At 43.5% G+C, this 19,304-nt stretch overlaps 1 protein-coding gene across 1 annotated transcript; it reads right to left on the minus strand.

Moving 5' to 3' along the window:
• Positions 1 to 1,748: 1,748 nt before the first annotated feature.
• On the minus strand, positions 1,749 to 17,519 carry LOC310791312 (isocitrate dehydrogenase [NAD] subunit alpha, mitochondrial-like). The gene is made up of 11 exons (XM_083653003.1): positions 17,436 to 17,519; positions 16,621 to 16,683; positions 16,129 to 16,212; positions 15,033 to 15,147; positions 13,853 to 14,040; positions 12,056 to 12,189; positions 9,387 to 9,489; positions 7,797 to 7,861; positions 5,847 to 5,931; positions 4,824 to 4,976; positions 1,749 to 3,371 (listed from the first exon to the last, which is right to left on the minus strand). The coding sequence occupies exons 1-11, from the start codon at positions 17,463 to 17,465 to the stop codon at positions 3,288 to 3,290; spliced, it is 1,104 nt and encodes a 367-aa protein (XP_083509129.1). The 5' UTR covers positions 17,466 to 17,519; the 3' UTR covers positions 1,749 to 3,287.
• Positions 17,520 to 19,304: the final 1,785 nt, after the last annotated feature.

Below are 19,304 nucleotides of genomic sequence, written 5' to 3' on the forward strand. Positions count from 1 at the left end.
AGGCTCAGATCCCTGAGAACCAACTCACTTAAAAACTATTTAGGACGTGTTTATAGCCTACCTTGATCGGCGAGGTTGGGGGCGGTGGGGGACTTGCCCAGTTGGTTCCTCTTGGACCCCTTGTGTGGGACCCCATGAAAGTAATACAACTGTCAAACGATACTGTGAACTATATTCAAAGAGGTATATATATTTTTCATTGATACATGCTTTTCTACCTTAATTTAAATATTATCTGTCATGAGCACGTCTGTACCGGTCTGTACCTGTATATTTATGTTTTTCAATAAAGTTTGAAAAAAATCATATGATTTTTTTCAAATGGCATTCCAGCTGTGGCTTATTCTGGCCTCAAATGCTGGAACTTTTATTTTGAAGGTAAATCCGCCTATTTTCCGGCCTTATGCTGCCTCTTTGTGGTAGCTTGACACTGGTGAGGAAGGGAGGCGTGGGCATGTGACATCAGCACCAGCGCAGCCAGGGCGCATCCTCTGACAAGTTGCCAGGTCGATGGGACAAATCCCCTCTTTGGGACGAGCAGCTTCAGTCTGTATCAGTAGAATACAACACATTACGCAAGCAGCAGACTGTGGACTGTACTGGATGTACCCTACTGCACTAAAGACATGGAAGACTTATAACTGCTGTAACTCAGTCTAACTAAGAAAAAAGGGCCCAACCCAGGAGAAATTGCAATAGTTATGTTTCATAGTTTTTAATATTGCATATATTATTAAAAGTATACCTTCATTGATTTAGTGTAACAGACTTTTTTCAAGGCCAAAATCAAAGTTTTGTTATCTTAGACTGAGTGACACGGTCTGGGTAAAAAGGTTTAAACATTGGAGGGTCTATATATTCATAAGTTTTGGGGGTCAATCTTTCCAATAAATGTTTTTTGAGAGGACATTCTAACATTCTAACACCCCCCCCTTGCAAAATTTTCCCACTTAGTTTGTGTCACACTGCTGCTCCTATATGGGTGTTTATCTGCACCTAAGCTGGGTAGCCTATATACTTGTTCATATGATTTGTCCTCCTCCCCCAAATATCACTGTAGCCTACTGTACAGGGGTGTAGTTGTAAATAGAGAGGTGGGTAAACTATCCAAGGTGAATAGTTTACCCACCTTACTTCCCCTCATTGATTGATACAGTTGATCTGAAAATAGCTACACGAGTAAACTCTGTCTCATTTAGAACAGGTGGGTAAACGGAGTTGACCTCCACTACGCTCCTGAACACAACTTCTCCAGATATGTTTTCAAACCCCCAAACTATTCAAAACCTGGATGTGATCAAATTCATTTGGAATACTTTTCCACCTTCTAGACCTGTGTAGGAAGGAACCCCGTGCAGATCATTAAAAGCTCTGGCGCCCCCCTCAGGACAATCTGTGTAATTTTGAACATGGTAGAACACAGAAACAAAGACGCACCAATACGTTTCATGAAAATCCAAACAGCACCATTATGAGATATCGATCGAGTGAGACGTACAGACAGTTAAACTAACGTTGCAGCAACCCCCCTTATAGAGTGTTCTGTGTGATTTTAAAAATCCTGCAATGGATGAATCAGACGCATCAAGTCACCAAAAATGAATCAAAATCCGTCAAGTGGCATCTGAGATTTTTGCCTGATGGACAGACAGACAGGTGACCCACAGCCCCTCCCCCTGACTCCACACCGGACAAACTGTTCCGACTCCTCTGAAAGAACTGAGACACGGAGGCCAGTCAGGATCGAGTTTCTTTTATATGGATCTTCAACTGAAATAAGCTGTGTGAGACAGACAGCATCCCACTGATGGGAAGAAGACATAATAAATAGTGGAATATTAAGGCAGGATACATTCATGTACCATTAAAAAAATAGCAAATATATTCAAAGTGTATATATTCAAAACAACAGGTTTTAGTATGAACGCTCTGGTCTGAAATGACTCCGCTCCATCTTGGTAATGTGGTAGAATTGTGTGCGTATGTTAAACTGTGAATGTGACTTTCTGCTTGTTAGTTTTGTGGAGCGTATATATCGTCATCGTGGTCCACACACTGCGATCCAACCTGAACACTATCTGAAGAATGAACCACACTGGTAGCCTTTTGTAGAAGACCCGCCCTTTCATGCAGTCCCCGCCCACCGCTCCCTTTAAACACAGCAGTCATCGGCTGTATTCGAAACCGCCTACTATACTAGCAGTACGTAGTGATTTGGCCAAAATGTAGCATGTGGTATGCAAACAAAAGCAAAATCTGCAGTATGCCAACAATAGCTGGATGTTGCACAGATTCAGAAAAAAATTCCAGTATGCATCGTCCAGTCTACTTCGCCTACTGTGTCCCACAATGCAAAGCGCCGGTACAGACACAATAATCGGCCGCTGACTTTAGCGACAAATGGGGGTGAATCTGTTCCTTCCAATCGTCAGATAGGCCTTACCATCATCTTTGGGAAAATCATGAAAACACTTATAATTTATATGTATATACTGTATATTTTTTTGCATAAGGGGATGCTACACAGTAGCGGTAGTTTAGCATTAGCCGTGCTATCGTTTACTTCCTACTTTCCAAACCCGGAAACCGGTGTGGGTGTAAGATCCACCTAGCAGATCGGCTCGGGCACGCATTGTGATTGGCTGCACATGGGATTAACGTGGGCAAAATGTCCCGACAGCTTTGCATTAGCTAACAAGCTAGGCTACTGATGTTATCAGACATGATAAGACATTCAAATATGAATCATACAAACATTCAATGATCATGATTGAAGTGTACAGGACCATTTCTCATAGACATGAGACTTACATTTTGAAAATAACAGAGTTTAACTTCATCTGTAGTCGTGGACCCTGAGTTGAGCTGAGCCGATCTGGTAGGACTAGCAGATCGGGTACTCACACCAGCTAAGCACTGCCCTATCATACTGCAAATTAAAGCCAGTTAACAGTTTCATGCTGCATAATACTATGAAAAGCAGTATGCTGTATATACTGCATTCATCAGTAGTACTGTATGTAAGTAGGCGGTTTCAAATACAACCATTATATATCAAATGTTATACATCAGAACCACAATCATAATCATACTAATAAATGGAACTTATATAGCGCTTTTCAAGAACTCCAAGACGCTGAATACTGTAACACTAAACTCTCTGCTCCCTGGAACTCTAGACTGTGTGGATTTGTCCACACAGTCGGACACAGTGAAGCCTGCAGCAGACAGAGATACATGCAGGCAGGCAGGCAGGCAGCAGGACTTCCACAGCAGCTCCAGAAGCTTCACTCCAGGTCCAGAACCCGGTGGCAGATCTCAGCTGTGAACTCTGAACACTTGGAGTTCCCACCCAGGTCCTTAGTCAGCACCTGGAGAACACACAGACATGCAGATGTCAGGACTCGTGACTCGACTTGGACTTGAGCACTGATGACTTGGACTCGAGCATTCATCACACATTCGGACTTGGAAGTTGGAGAGGAGGACTCTGACTTGTTTATTGATCAAAAGTTTTTTGTTTGTTTCTTTGTAATAGGCGCTAATAATTTGTCATAAGATATTGATAGCTATATCAATTAGCTATCAATGGCTGCAATGTAATCATAGAGGGCACACAGACCCGTCAATGTAAGTCCACTAAAACGAAAACTTTTTGCTTGGGCCAAATTTAAATATCGCGATATATTCCCGACCAAATATCGCAATATACAATATTATCCCGTGTGTGTGTGTTTTATTATTATTATTGTATTTTTTGTTTGAAGTACATACATTACATATTATGATTAGTAGTATGAATATTGTTATGACCTGGGTCATGTGATTGTGTGTTAACTGTATTATTCCCTCCCTGTGTGTATGTGACAGGTGTGTGCTGCCTGGGCTGTCGGGAGGGCTGGCTGCTGATTGGCTGCTGCAGCAGATATACCTCACCTGAGCCCTTCTGTCTGTCCCTTTGCTCTCCTCACTTCCCAAAGACACGGCTGATCTGCGACACCGACTGGGACTGCTCCTGATAGTTTCTGTGTAGGCTCATGTCATGTTACCTAGTACTGCTTAGTGTTGGTAAATCAAAGCACCTGATTATTTGTCATGGGTAAAATTGTAGCCCTTTCATGTTGTCATTTGTACATAACTCTTTTGACTCATGTAGCAGGCCCGTAGGAGGGAGAAACCCATTTTCTTTATTACTTTAATCCCTGTTTTTTTGTTGTAGGAGGGAGGTAAGCTTAATGTGTTTTATTTATCCCCTTTTGCTTTTGTTAGGGAAGTGATAGGGGTTCCAGTATGGTTTTGTTTATTGTTTTTCGGGTATGGCTCTACTCTGAAGTAAAAAAAAAAAAACTGCTACATGAGAAGTGCAGATCCTGGTCCAGCGGTCTGTCTTTAGGAATGGGAAGAGTGGGGGCACCTATCATCTCATGTCCTGGTTTCCCTTGTGCCAGAGGCATAACAATAGTATAAATAAAGGACTGAGAGGTTGATATGCAGTTCACTTCCATTCTTCACCTATCCTTTGCAGCAATAAATACAACACTCAACTGCAAAACTGCCAAAAAATGCTAGAAAAGTTGCTATTTTTGTTTGAAATTGTGACATTTGGGAAATATCGTGATATTCGGGGAAATATCGCAATATTCAATATGATCGAAAATCAGCACAAGCCTAACTGAAACGAGAGAAAGTGAACACATTTCTTTATGTTTGGCTTGATGCGGTGTGTTTATTGCTGTGTGAGACCAAGTCTGGAGCGGTCAGTTCAACAGTGAATCACAACAACAGAGGGAGCAGGCCAGTCTCCTCTGGGTCTCGTGTCTCACCTTCTTGTCTCTGATGGTGTCGAAGCAGGCCTTCTCGATCCTGTTGCCGTAGTCGTGGAGGCCCATGTGACGCAGCATCATGACGGCGCTCAGCAGCAGAGCCGTGGGGTTGGCCATGTCCAGGCCTGCGATGTCCGGCGCCGTGCCGTGGACCTGCCGGGACAAACAGACAGACTGTCAGACCCAGTCTGTCTCATCTCATCCTTCACTGACCAGTTTGGGACCCATGGGACAAGTCTGGCCCGCCCCCCGTTTTTTTTTTTTTGCCAAGCATGGATTTGACCACAAAAAAAGGGGGGGGGGGGGATCCATCCATGGTGGATATTACTCTCTTTTGGAGGCTCTCCCGAGCTAATTTTGAAAGCTAGAGTGATTATTCTTATACCATATCAAACTGGAAGACCCAAGGAATCGATGGGTACCAACCATGTCAACCTAGCATGTCGAGAAGGGGGCTAAATAATACTCTGAATTTAGGATACATTTTGGCGAAGGAAAACATTGATTGAACATTTCCATTTTCAAAGGGGTCCCTTGACCTCTCACCTCAAGATATCTGAATGAGAATGGCTTCTATGGGTAGGGTTAGGGTAATTCACCTTGAGTTGCATGCACTTTGTGTCAGAAATGTGTCTTTCCCTTTGGATTTTTTTTGTTTTTTTATCAACTCTAAATCTAACTATAAAAGTTTTTAAATGAAAGTTCTACTAACGTTTTGATTATTTTGAAAATCTATTTCAGATTTAGAATGTAAATTGTCTATCAAATATAATACATTTGAATGTAATGTAATTTCACATAACATCAACATTTATTTTTGGCACCACGGCCCTCCATCCAGATAGATTTGTGGCCCTTCATAGGAAATAATTTGGACACCTCTGACATATACGGACAGGGCAGGCCTGCTGCACTCTCAGTCTGAGACGCTTCATGTGCCACATTGCCCAGGAGTTATTTACACCAAATCCACGAGTAACAAGGACTCCAAAAACAACAACAACAGATCAACAGAAAACAAACCGATTCAAAGATGGCAACGCCGTTTGCTCCGATGTTCCCACTGGGAGTCACGCCCAGTCCTCCAATCAGACCAGCACACAGGTCACTGCAAAACACACACACACACACACACACACACACACACACACACACACACACACACACACACACACACACACACACACACACACACATCCCTCGTCTGAAAAAAGTAGTCTCTCAAGCCAGTCTATCTCTTCCAAAATCTTTGAATGCTGCAGAGACAGTCTGTACTGCAGAGACAGTCTGTACTGCAGAGACAGTCTGTACTGCAGAGACAGTCTGTACTGCAGCCTGTTCAAATTTGGCCAGAGGAAGTTGTCATCTTCCAAAGGGAAAAAAACACGCTTCAGACCGGAGGAAGATCGATGGTATTCGACCAATCACCATACCGAGGCAGGTGATTGGAGAAATTAGCGCATGTGCCCGCCTTATTTCCATTTTGACCAACTTTCTCTATGAATCGCTTGAGGGACAGTTTCTTCTCACAGGCCACGAGACTCCTTAACTGCATATACAAATAGTAGCCGTACTGTACCGCACTGTAGATGCTACCATTATGTATGACTAATGTTCAATAGTATGTTTAATTAGGTATATGCTATTTGCACCTAACAGAATGTTATTATGTTTAATTATGTTTAAAGTATGTTCATGCCATTTGCACTATGGGCAGTGAATACGCCACTGTCTGTGGCATGTCTTACTGCTCTATTGCTCGTTGCCTCTTGTTTTTTATTTATATATCTTTTTTTTTTTGCACTATGTTGTAACGGAGTCTACAGCACAAGAATTTCACACGTGATACTTGTACTACGGAGTGACAATAAAAATCTTGAATCTTGAAGTACAGACAAGTAAGCCGAAGCATTTGCAAATTGCGGGAGCCAACAAGTCTGTTTTAAGAGACTATAAAAAAGTGACACTCAAGGACTAATTAAAGGACTAAAGGTCCTTACACATCGGGAGCGTTTTTTTTCGTGCAATTAATTCGCACGTCAATAATATTTTCTGAACCTATAGACCTTATTCGATTGACGTCACTCACGTACGGGCACGCCCACCGACGCCATATTCTCGACATAGCGCTGCAGCTTTAAGTGACAACCTATGTGAGAGCAGCGTTTATAGGAAGCTAGCCACCGTTAGCGTTACCTGTATCGTTCCAATTGTGTTCGGATAGTGACCTGCGTTAGGCATGGCTGTAGTAATGACAGCAATAAAGTCCCCGTGGTTTGTTTCTATCTCTACCGTCCACAGACGTGAAGGGAGCGAGACGGAGGATACGTCAGCAGCACAGGAGAGGTGTGGATAGTTAGGAGAGACAGGTGAAACTTTCTGACAGCTCCTCACAGCAAAGTCTGTTCACCTCGTTCTTTTGTTTATTATTACAGGCATTAACGGCAGCATACAAACAACAACTCTGGGTTTTTTATTGCTGTCATCACTATCGCTATTTTGTAATGGAACAGAAACGACAATAAGGCCGTTACTATAGTTGTCAGCTGCAGGACGGTATGTCAACAATATGGCGCTGTCCGGGGGTTAGCGAATAAGGTCTATTTCAGTCAATGCGACCGTGCATACCAACGGCGAAGTTTCGCTGAGCGTTATTGCGGTGTTTATTTTTTCGAACCACGGTCGATTTTTCAGAAATTCGCTTCCGACGTGTACACATCTGTGGCTGTGATCGACAGGTGGGTCAAAACTCGCATTGCAATTCCGTGCTGTATATTCACATCGCTCTTGATGTGTAAGGACCTTCTAAGGCCACAACATTTAGAATAGACACGTTTTAACGCAAAGAAAGCAACAAGTCCTTCACTGGTGGGTAGTGTTAACTGAAACATGTTTTAAGAGTCTTCAGAGTGAATTGACACAGAACGCTATGAATGATTGATAAGATAATAATTGATTGACAGACACACTGACCTGAGAATATCTCCATACAGGTTGGGCATGACCAGCACGTCAAACTGAGTGGGATCCTGCACCATCTGCAAGTCAACAGAAACCTCAGTGAATCTACTACTCCACATTTTTCCTCCAGAGGTCATTTTACGCCATCTTTAACATTTACTCGTTTTTAAAATCCAAACCTTCAGGTGTCAAACCGAGACACCATTATGTACAGTTGCGCCTCATCTTTAGCGAGTACGATCGAGGAACTGCAGTCTGCTTTTAAAGCTGTGCAGAGGAATCTTTGTGAATCGAGACTTGTACTAAAACCAAAATGATGTGCTTCTCAAGGTCTAAGAAGACAACTGATGTTGGTATCTATCAAATTGGTATCTATCAAATAATAATAATAATAAAAAAGAAAAAGAAAAAGAAAAAGAAAAATAATAATAATAAATAAGTTGATTGAACAAGTCTCAACTTACAAATACCGTGGCGTTTTCCTAGAAGATAATCTCTCTTTTAAACATCATATTGAGTGTCTTACAAAAGAGCTCACGGTAAAGCTGGGTTTATTTTATAGAAAATAAACGTTATTCTTTTGGTGCAAGGAAAAAATAATTCAAGCTAGTTTTTTTTAAATCAGCAATTGATTATGGTGATATTTTATATGTGCATGCAAATTCATCCTCCTTGAAAATGTTAGATTCAGTGTACCATGCTGCATTGCGATTTGTCTCAGAATCGAGTTTCCGCACACGTCATTGCAGTTATACAACCACAGAATGGAACGCTGCTATATTTTCCTTTATAAAGGCCATGTGACATGAATTGCCTTCTTATTTGTGTTCCTTATTGACTCCTAAAGCTACTGTATCAATAGCTGCAACCTTCAGTCTCGCAGACACATTTTGTCCTGTATGATGTATTATGAACCTGCACTGTCTTTGGTGAAAGTGCTTTTCATATTTTTTCACCCTCATCTCAGTGTGAGCTACAGTCACCTTAAATTAGATTATTTTTATAAGCATGGAAGAGGATACAAACTGGATTAAAGACTATTTGATCACTGATTACACATGCTTTGCCTGAACACACTGCTAAGTGTTTGATGTAATTTAATGTTTTGTGTCAGTTTGTTCTCTTATGTGAAACTTTTGACGCTGCTTTCTTGCTCAGGACTCCCTTATAAAAGAGATTGTGAATCTCAATAGGAATATTCCTGGTTAAATAAAATATACTTTCTCAAAATAATGACTCTCTGAAAATAATTACTTAATATCTCAAAATAGAGAACATTTTTCTCATTATTTTGAGACCGAGTTGTTGCTTTTTGATCACACTGGCAGAGATGGGCTTCCATATGATCCCCTTCTGCACATTCTTTTCAGTTTCATAGTTGGCATAAATGTTTTTGTAGGTGATATGCTGCCTGACCGGGGAACACCACTGAACCTACTTGTGTTAGTAACAGTAGTGTAAGGGCTTACAATCAACTTCAGTGTTTACAATCCAGTTCCTATACTACCAGTAACTTCTAACTAAGTTGCTTCAACCTGAACCACTGCACCCTGTTCTTCTCTCTCCTTTGACATGTTTGTCCACAGTTTGCCCTCTACGTACATTGAGACACACGGTGTCCAGGTACATCTCAGTGAACTTGATGTCCTTGAAGGTCTCTGCTACCTCACGACATTTCCTCAGAAACAAACCGTCTGACATTCGCCTGGGGAGAGAGAGAGAGACAGACAGACAGCGGGAGAGAGAGAGAGAGAGAGGGGGGGGGAGGGAGGGAGCGAGAGAGAGACAGACAGCGGGAGAGACAGAGAGAGAGAGAGGAAGAAAGAGGAGGGGGAGAGAGAGAAAGACAGCGGGAGAGAGAGAGGGAGAGAGAGAGAGACAGACAGTGGGAGAGACAGAGAGAGAGAGGGGGGAGAGAGAGAGGGGAGAGACAGAAAGAGACAGTATTTGCTTTTTATCTTTCATTTAGACAACAGAATTTTGTACCACAGTATCTCACAATACCATTTTCCACTGAAAGGCTTTGAAAGCCAATAAATAATATTGAATTATGGCTAGGGATGCCTTTATCGATTAGTTTTCCTGTCGATTACCCTTAAATTCTGAAGACGATTAGTCGATTAGTCTATAAGCAAAAAAAAAAAAAAAAAAAAATTAAAAAAAAAAAAAAAAAATTAAAAAATTTAAATTAATAATAAAAAAAATTAATAATAATAATAATCAGGACGCCATCTAAATTGACCATAATTTAATCTATGTCAAAACATTCAACATGCAATTATTACATGTATTTATTTGCATTATCGTGCACACAGGCAACGACTTTCTCTTCCAGTTTCCAGTCACTGACTGCTTCTCGCAGGTGTGCTGCCAGATTTTCACCGCTATGCCTGTCCTCCATGGGGCGGGTTTGTAGAACACAGCTACAGAGCTGTCCACGTTCGTTGATGAAATGACAGGTTATTGTCACGTATGCTTCTGTTGCAATGGACGTCCAGATGTCTGACGTTATTGCCACACACTGTGCCTCCTCTAACTGCTGTTTAATGTACTCAGTCATTTTGCCATGGCTCACCTCCACTCTGGATGTTATCAAGGTGCGCCCCGGCACGGTGTATGCGGGCTCGACAAAGTTCATCAACTTGCGAAAGCCTTCGCCCTCGACAAAGCACAGTGGTAGCATATCGCGGGCAGTCATCTCAGCGAGGAGTTGTGTGATCGTTTCGGACCGGCGAGGGTCACATCATCTGCGGGGTTCTGCAGTAAAAGCTGTGATACTGGTCTGCCTGCTACTATCCGCATCATCTCCTCCACGCAAGTTTACGTCGAGATGCTTGTTCTGAAGGTGGGTCCTCATTGCAGTGGTAGAGTGGTTATATGCAAGCTTGAGAGAACATAGCCGACACACAACCTTGTTGTCTCTTTCTTCATCAAAGTATTGCCAAACTTTGCTAGTTTTCTGTCGCGTGGCCATTGTTGCTCCTCCTTTGTGTACTTCTCAACCCTGTCCTCCGTGTGCGGGGAGGGGGGCGGAGGGGCAGTTGCCTTCAGTGACCCTGGGAATTCTACTAGCGCATGGATGACTGACGGTGAAAGACGCAAAAAATAAAAATAAAATAGTAAAATAATTGTCGATTAGTAATTTTCACTCCGACTAGTGAGTGTGTCGACGACTAATCGATTAATCGATTATTTTGCGGCACCCCTAATTATGGCCCAAGCCTATTTCACTGTGCTATAACTCTAGCCTGGGTAAACCCAGCCCCCACGTGACTGCTCTCAGACCCTGCTCACTAGTCACTGAGCAGGGTCTGAGAGCAGTCACGTGGGGGCTGGGTTTACCCTGGCTACTATAACTCAGGTTTTCAACACAGAATGATCATTTAAACCTGGAATCCGGGGATTTCTTCCACTAGTAAATATCTATAAACTATATATTTGATCCATCTGAACTATTGAAACTATTGAAATATTTTACCTGGGAGGATGAAAGTCTCCCAACGACCCGGCTAGCTAGTTCTCATACTAACTTACAGAGCTTACATTGAAAATAATTTTAGGTCAACCTGACTGATAAGCTAGCAGCAGCACAGTCGGCTGCTGCTACCGGCAATCTGCAGTGTTTACACAATCAGTGATATCACTTAATCTCTTTACAAAAGTTACAAACATTGAAAGTCAACTGATCAAATCCAGGGAAGATTTTCTTTTACTGAAGTGGGAACCGTTTACTGGTGAGCCAAATGCCTGCTACACCTTCTCTGATAAAATAATGATAATATAATGATAATATAATATTTCTGTGGTTGTTTGATTGTAGTCCGAACATTATTTCAAATACTTTTCCCCACCAGAGGGGGATACAAAGCAAGCAAAATGCTAAGCTACAGTAGATAGCTGCTCCGCCGAAAAGAGAATAGTTCCTACATGAAACAGCCTGCAACATGGTTTGTGGATTATCTTGAGTAATCGGGCCATGATTTTTAGAGACACATTGCTGTTGAGTTTTAATTTTTTAAATATTTTCACTTTGAGCACCCCAAGCCGAGTACCATCCAGTTCCACTGTATTGGAGAGAAGGCAGACATCTCTATTGTCCAATATATCCAAAACTCTGCAGCTCACATTAAAACGATCCAGATGGATAAATATGGAAAGGAAAATAATGTATTTTTGATTTTGGGATGAACTGTCCATTTAAATCAGATAACTTCATGCTATGCTTACATGATGTTAGCTTTATGATTACATGATGCTAGCTTTATGCTTACATGATGTTAGCCTTGTGCACGGCGGTCACGCTGCTCCTCTGGTTGTTGCGGGCGTATTCGAAGGCGTACTCTGCGATGCGTCTGCTGGCGTCCTCTGTGATCAGCTTGATGCTCTGCACCACACCTTCCACAATCTAACACACCCAACACAACACAACACACATCCAGCCAGCGTTAGATACACCTACAGGCTCGGGCCGTATCCAAAACTTCAAGGGATAGTTCCGATGTTTTGAAGTGGGGTTGTATGAGCTACTTATCCATAGTCAGTGTATTACTCAGGGATTCCGTTAGCCGGCAATTGCCGGCTTTTAGCCGGTATTTGTTGCCGTGGGCCGGCAAATTGAAAGGTCACCGGCTCAAGTGGCCGGCTGAAAATATGCCAAATAAATAAGTTCCTTATATAAAATAGCCTAATATTGTGTGACCTAATAGCCTAAGTGATGTTGCCAATGAGCTACGACTTAAATAGAGACTTATTACATCATATTTTTTCCGCCCCCTGTATGTTGAGTGTTTGTGAAAAAGAAAAATATAGCAGACGCTTTCGTTAGTGTAGAGCGCCGTTTAAAAGCCGCACAATCAGCATCAGTCCCGCCGGCCAGCGCTGGACCCGCTGTGAGGAGACACACAGGAGGAAACCGAAATGTCAAAACAGACATCCCTTGCTAGGCCAGTCCTTTTTTTTATCGAGATCATGCAACGACAAGTAGCCTACTTCAGGCCAGCAAGACGGCAGGAAAGAAACAGAAGCGTGCCTGCCGCCGTCAAAAGCGAAAGAGACCTGACGTATAGGCTGTCAATTTAGCGGAGGTAAAAAGCCTTTTTACCTACTCGGGCGAATCAATCAATCAATCAATGGCTCGCGCTTGTTGCCCGACGCTCGTATGATGAGGAGATGAATCAAAATGCTTACCACAAATAAAGCCACATGGGAGCCGAGAACGAGTGCAGGAGAGCTGCCGCAGGTGCCAGCCAGGTGTGGAGTGGGAGAGATTAAGGTGCGTAGCCTATTGCTGGAGATTCAAGTTGTGCGCTGTCTACTGACACTATCGCACTTATTACTTTTAGCTAACGCTACGTTGTTTTTTCATCAAGGCAATGTCCAGAAGATATGGGTTCATGAGTGTCTGCAAATGCAGATAGATAGGCTACAGTAGGAGCATGCATGCATGTTGTCTGTTTCAATAACGAAAGCGTCCTTTACCGAGAACGACGTGCCGACCAATTAAATATTCTTGCTGCGACATCGGCCTCTTAATGACAATAGTGGCCGGCAAATAATCGATATGGCCGGAATTTTGGAACGTTACCGGCTGCACTGGCCGTCTGGGAAAATGTCTAGCGGAATCCCTGGTATTACTGCAGTAGATGGTGGTCGGCAAAGCAAACTACTGCTGTGGAGACAGCCAGCAGCAAGCAGGCCTGCCTTAGTGCACAAACTAAACCCTCGTCAAAACTTGCCATTTTCAGCGTGCAGTTTGCTAGCTTTGAGGGTGTTGATGTTGTTTCACGTAGCGACGGGGATTTGGAAAACGGTACAACGCAGATATCGGAAGTGGAAGGGGAGGGGAATTGTGTCTGAAATAGACGGCCAATGGCGGACTTATACCCACACAGCCTAATTTCATTGACTCAGACTACTAAAGCGTCGTACGTCCAGGAAGCCTGCAGCTCTGACACCTACCCCCACCCCCCCCAGCCTGCAGGGGGCGCTACGCTCTCTCCAGCTCTGAGAGCATTATTATTTTGGACATTGTATGATAGATTGAAAAACAAGGGGCACAGTGCACCCACCACGTGTTCGATGCCGCTGTACTCGCCCTCGGTGTTCTCGCGGATGGTGACCAGGTTGACGTCGGTGTAGGGCGTCCTGTAGCCCTCGATGGAGACGCACGGGCGCACGTTGGCATAGAGGTCAAACGTCTTTCTGAGCAGCAGGTTCATGGAGGGGTGACCCGCGGCAATGGGTGTCTTCAGAGGTCCTGAGAGAGAGACAGAGAGAGTGAGACAGTGAGAGAGACAGAGAGTGAGAGAGACAGTGAGAGAGGTTTGATAATGAGTGACAAAGAATAAGAAACGGTCTAAGAGAACTACTGTATCTAACCTAAAAACACCTCCAACCAAACCAATCCTGAGCTGAGGGTGTGTGTTGCTCATAAAATGTTATTGTCCTTAAGTTTACATGCGCGCGGGTGTGTGTGCCCCTTAAGTTTACATCCATCAGTCTTATGACATCACTGATGACATCATCAGTGTCTTATGACATCAACAGTGATTTATGACATCACTGATGACATCATCAGTGATGTCACAATGCTGATGATTTCACTGATGACATGTCACGATGCACAATGCAAGCATCACGTATTCAAGATGCTGACATCTGGATAAATCATTTTGAAAATCTCTATGAAGATGTTGCACTAAATAAAATGAGTCAACATCTCATCAAAGAGAAACTACAAATATTAGAATCAACAATCAAAAACAAACAAAACCCACTGGGCTTAACAATGACACGAGAAGAACTGGCCACAAATATGAAATGTCTCCAACTGACTTGAGGGACTTCTAGATGAGTTTTCAGCATAAAGCTGGAAACATGCTCCAACGTCAGCCTCGACTTGGAGCCTTGCCAGACCTAGATACTCGAACATCAGCTTGCCGAGGGCGTCGCAGGAGAGTCCTCATCAAGATGAGTCAATTGTGTGATTTCACTAGGATTCCAATGACTAGAAGTTAGCCCAAGGAGAGAATGTAGTGCATGTACTTGGTAAAAGCTTTCACTCTCTCCTGTTATGTCCCCATCTCCATTACAGTATATTATACTCGCGCTGTTCACGTCAGCTGCGTCGAGTCACATTGTCAGGGAGCTGCACGCCAGCTGCGCTGCGGCAGGATCGCCAGCCGCGGCTTTGACGCTGTAGCATGGTTTCCCTTTAAGCAGACAGACAGCTACTGGAACACGACTTACCTTTCAGTCCGATCTTGCTCTTGTCCATAGACTCTTTGGCGTCAAGAGGGATCATCCACTTCCCCCCCGGACCCTTTATCGCCGTCACGTTCCTCTCCTCCCACTGGATCGGAGCCTGCAGTTCCAAACAATCACGTCAGCAAAGAGTTACACAGAATATTGTAAACGGGCAGAAAAAAAGAAAATTCCAAACTACACAGAAGAGTAGTTTCCACTTGACGCTGAGTTCCAGAGATTGAAATCAATAAATCACATAGACTTATCGATTAGATATTGAATTTAAAATGTTTATTAGCTGGGGCATACTGGGCAAATATGGCTGTGCATTTCTCAGTAAATAAGTATTCAGCCAAGCCATAGTATAAATAGTAAATCTTATATTTGAAAACGTATAAAAAGGAAATCTTGGGGAGCCAGTTTGAATGAGGCAGATGCAGCTGATAAAATTAATAATAGTATAGTATTGTTATCTAGTATAGTATTGTTATCTAATTTACAGGTGCTATACTTAAGTCTGTCAGTAGAGGAGATGCTGTTTGTTTAGACCTCATTCTGTTCTGTACTGTAGGTCTACTTATTCTTAGACTGACAGATGGCAAATAGCAAATGTTTTACATGGCTCGCGGGTCAGATAGGAGGAGGGCCCCTTAGCAGAATGCTGCTTAGAATGGAGGTCAGAGGTCAGGCTCTGCTTACAGTTCCTATAACGCTCTATGCTAACTAGCTAGCTCACGCTGCTAAAAAAATTATTGACATAGCTGTTGCATGGGGAACAGGATTTTACATCGGGCAAATTAAATCTTGTGGACAATTTCTGACTTTGAAACAGCAACATTAGTCGCAAGAGAAAAGAGCCGAAGACTGATCAAAGTCTTTTTTACAATCTGATCAAAAGATCTCTCAAGACTGAAAGAAAATATGATGTTTTTGAAAGAGACAATAGATAACTTCCGTCGTTGGTTGACAGAACAATAACACAACTTTAACAAAAGTGTATCATTCGATATCTCTTAAAACCAGGAGGATCCGCTCCGTCTGTTAATGGATAAACAGACTTTTGTAAATTAACTCTGAGTTTCAGATTGATCAAACTTACCTTCGCAATGTCAAAGATCTTCATGACGGCGGTGGAAATCTCCGGTCCGATGCCGTCTCCGGGAATCAGAGTGACAGTGTGCATCTGTGGGGCCGACAACAACAAGTCTACCATTATTCACTGCTATCAGGTTCCACTGCCCAGTCCAGACAGAGCTCAGAACCATTCACAAAGACACCAGACCATCACTGCTATCAGGTTACACTGCCCAGTCCAGACAGAGCTCAGAACCATTCACAAAGACATTCTGTACTGGAACTGTTGGGTCTACTGGTATAAAAGCTCATTAAAAATCACAAGTACAGTGTTATGTGGTATGACAGGCACTAGTGACATATATACTGTGTTTTCTATGGTATGTCTTATCTCCTATGGGGTCTCTAGAATATTCTCCTATAGGCAAGTACAGGAAACAGTTTTGGTAGATTTGTATTTATGGTACCCTAACATTTCTTATGGAATGACTGTTTAGTGGTTTTCAGAGGTACTCACCCTCCTGGAGAAGGATCTGGATCCCAGATCGGGTCTCCTCACCGCCCCCACCACCTGGGACAGCTGGAGGATGCATTGGGAAGTCAAGGTTAATTAAGACAATTCAATCTGTCCTTTACAGTGGTCTCTCACAACTGCTATTAAATATGAAACATGGCTCATCTTCAATAAGCCTATTATGATCTTAGATTAAGACAGTTCAAATATGCAAACAATTTGAAAAATGCCGTTGTCTTGTGTAGAGAAAACGGTTTGCCACACTCCATTCAAAAACCCGCAGCTTATGTTGCTTCGCTTATCAACAAATACATCAGAATTTATTCCGGCATTTTCTACATAGCGGATCATATTGTATGCCGAATTTATCAGTGGAGTCTTACTATTCGTGTAAGCTCTTACATCATGTTATATGAGGTGTGTATTTGCCAATAAGCAAGGTAAGGTTAAATTGCCAGATTTTGAATAGGGTTTGGCCTGAGCAGAGAACTGCACGTTATCACTTATCAGGGGCTTCGAACGCGTATCAACCAACCAGTCAGGAATGGGAAGCCAATCCAGCCGTATTAAAGCAGAACACCGCGGTGAATCGATTGATCACAGCCGATAATCGATTGATTCGAGCCGTACAGAGGTGCAAAGACAAGCGGATAAGCTGAAGATGAGTCACAGACAGTGCGGAAGCTGGAAGTCAGCACGTGAAGGACCCAGTCAGTCAGACAGACGGGCCGTTAGAAAGAGAGACGAGTATAACCAGAGAGAGACACGAGCTGATGGTAAGTTCGTACGCTTCGTTTGTTTGTTTGTTGTTTTCTCACCAGTGACCTCCACGCGCTGCCGCCGGCCATGCTGCTGATGCTTGACGTTTGGTCCTGCACTGATGTGCTGCTGTGCTGCTGAGGACGAGCCGGGGCGAAGATCGTCTACTGAGAAGATAAGTCACTCTGTAAGATGAATTGGGTCTGCCTCCCTGCTGATTCTGAATCTGTTTGGATCTCACTTCACCCAAGAGAACAAAACTGAAGTAGTATGGATTCATCTTCGCACGTATAGACGAGCTTCGGTCCCGTGCCAGTGATGAAGTGGATGACGTCACTTGTCCAGGTTGCCAGGTCTGTTGGATGGAGATCTCTCCTGGACAGTTTACTTTACTTTACATTCAGCCTACCTTTGATCGAAATGTATGAGGTGGTGTGGACATAACAAAAAAGTATAAATAGCCTATTGATGTGTGACGAGTTGATATGATGCTTTGGTGGTGATAGTATTAAGGTATAACCTATCACTTTCTCTTACTTTACTTTATTGCATTTATTGCTTCTTCTCTTCCCTCACTGATTAACAGAATCATGTAGAGAAACATTCAACATCCATAGGAGTTGAGAAATACAATCACGTTTGATAGCCCCTCAGAAACTCACCACAATATAAGCTACTATGAAATATGTAGGCTACAGGCTACAGCTTATTATATTTCTATACAGTATGTATCCCAGCAGTGTGGAGACAGTATGCTGCTGTGTATGGGCAGATGACGCCATCTGGCGGCTGTATGTGAACTTTCTGTTCTGCAACATCCTGAAGGATCCAACATGCTGCCTTCATGTGCTGCTGGGAAAAATAACTAACATTTCTAGTATCTTCTTCTTTCTAGTAGTAGTAGGCTAGTAGTAGTAGTAGTAGTAGTAGTAGTAGTAGTAGGCTACTACAGGAAGTGTTTTGTCTATGACATAGCAAAACATAGGCTAAGTCGCATCATGGCATTATCAACTTTTTCGGGGATAACCGTGACTTTCCATCTAAACACAGGGCTAAAAGTTGCCAGTGCAATGGGGCAAGGAAACAAATGTGAATTGCATAGCCCTGGTTTTAGGTTAACCTGGGTTAACATGGGGGCATGGTGGTGCAGTGGTAAGCGCTGTCGCCTCACAGCTAGAAGGTCCTGGGTTCGATTCCCACCTGGGACGCTATGTGCGCTGAAGGAGTGCGTGCCCGTCTGCATGTCCTCGAGCGCCCACCACCCGGTTGGGGTCGTCAAAAGGGCCTTTCTGTGTGGAGTTTGCATGTTCTCCCCGTGACCCCTGGGGGTTTCCTTCATATAGGAACCCCTCACCAAAACATGCAATATCCTGGTCGCTGAAGTGGTGCCTCGTCTGGTCATTAGGGGTGCCTGTTTGGAGGGAGGGGAACTCGTTGGAATAGCATGATCCTCCCACGTGCTATGTCCTACCGGTGAAGCTTCCCCTGTCAGGTGAAAAGAAGCGACTGGCTACTGCCCATGTCTCGGAGGACCGCTTCAGCTCATTCAGAACGCTGCAGCCCATCTGGTATTCAACCAACCCAAATTCTCTCATGTCACTCCCCTCTTCGGGGACCTCCACTGGCTTCCCATCTCAGCTCGCATCAAATTCAAGACACTGGTACTGGCCTACAGGGCAGTACACCAGTCAGCTCCCCTGTACCTGCAATCTATGGTCAGGTTCCAAACCTCTCAGCGCTCCCTTCGCTCCTCCACCAGTGCAGGGCGCCTCGCTCCTCCTTCGCTACGGGCGCTCAAAAGTCGCTCATCCCGATCTCGACTCTTCTCGTCCCTGGCACCCCAATGGTGGAACGAGCTTCCACCTTCGGTCAGGACTGCTGAATCACTGCCGATCTTTAGGAAAATACTAAAGACTCACCTTTTCAGG

The sequence above is a fragment of the Poromitra crassiceps genome (genome assembly GCF_964638095.1).
Source record: "Poromitra crassiceps genome assembly, chromosome: 16".
Lineage (NCBI taxonomy): Eukaryota > Metazoa > Chordata > Actinopteri > Beryciformes > Melamphaidae > Poromitra > Poromitra crassiceps.

Bases quoted from the DNA above. Each gene is read 5' to 3' on its own strand.
- LOC310791312 (XM_083653003.1), bottom strand. From the start codon at position 17,465: ATGGCCGGCGGCAGCGCGTGGAGGTCACTG. The intron at 7,862-9,386 runs GTACGTAGAGGG...GTTGACTTGCAG, and splicing joins TGGACACCGTGTGTCTCAAT to ATGGTGCAGGATCCCACTCA. The intron at 5,932-7,796 runs GTCAGTGTGTCT...TGTGTTTTGCAG, and splicing joins CTGTATGGAGATATTCTCAG to TGACCTGTGTGCTGGTCTGA.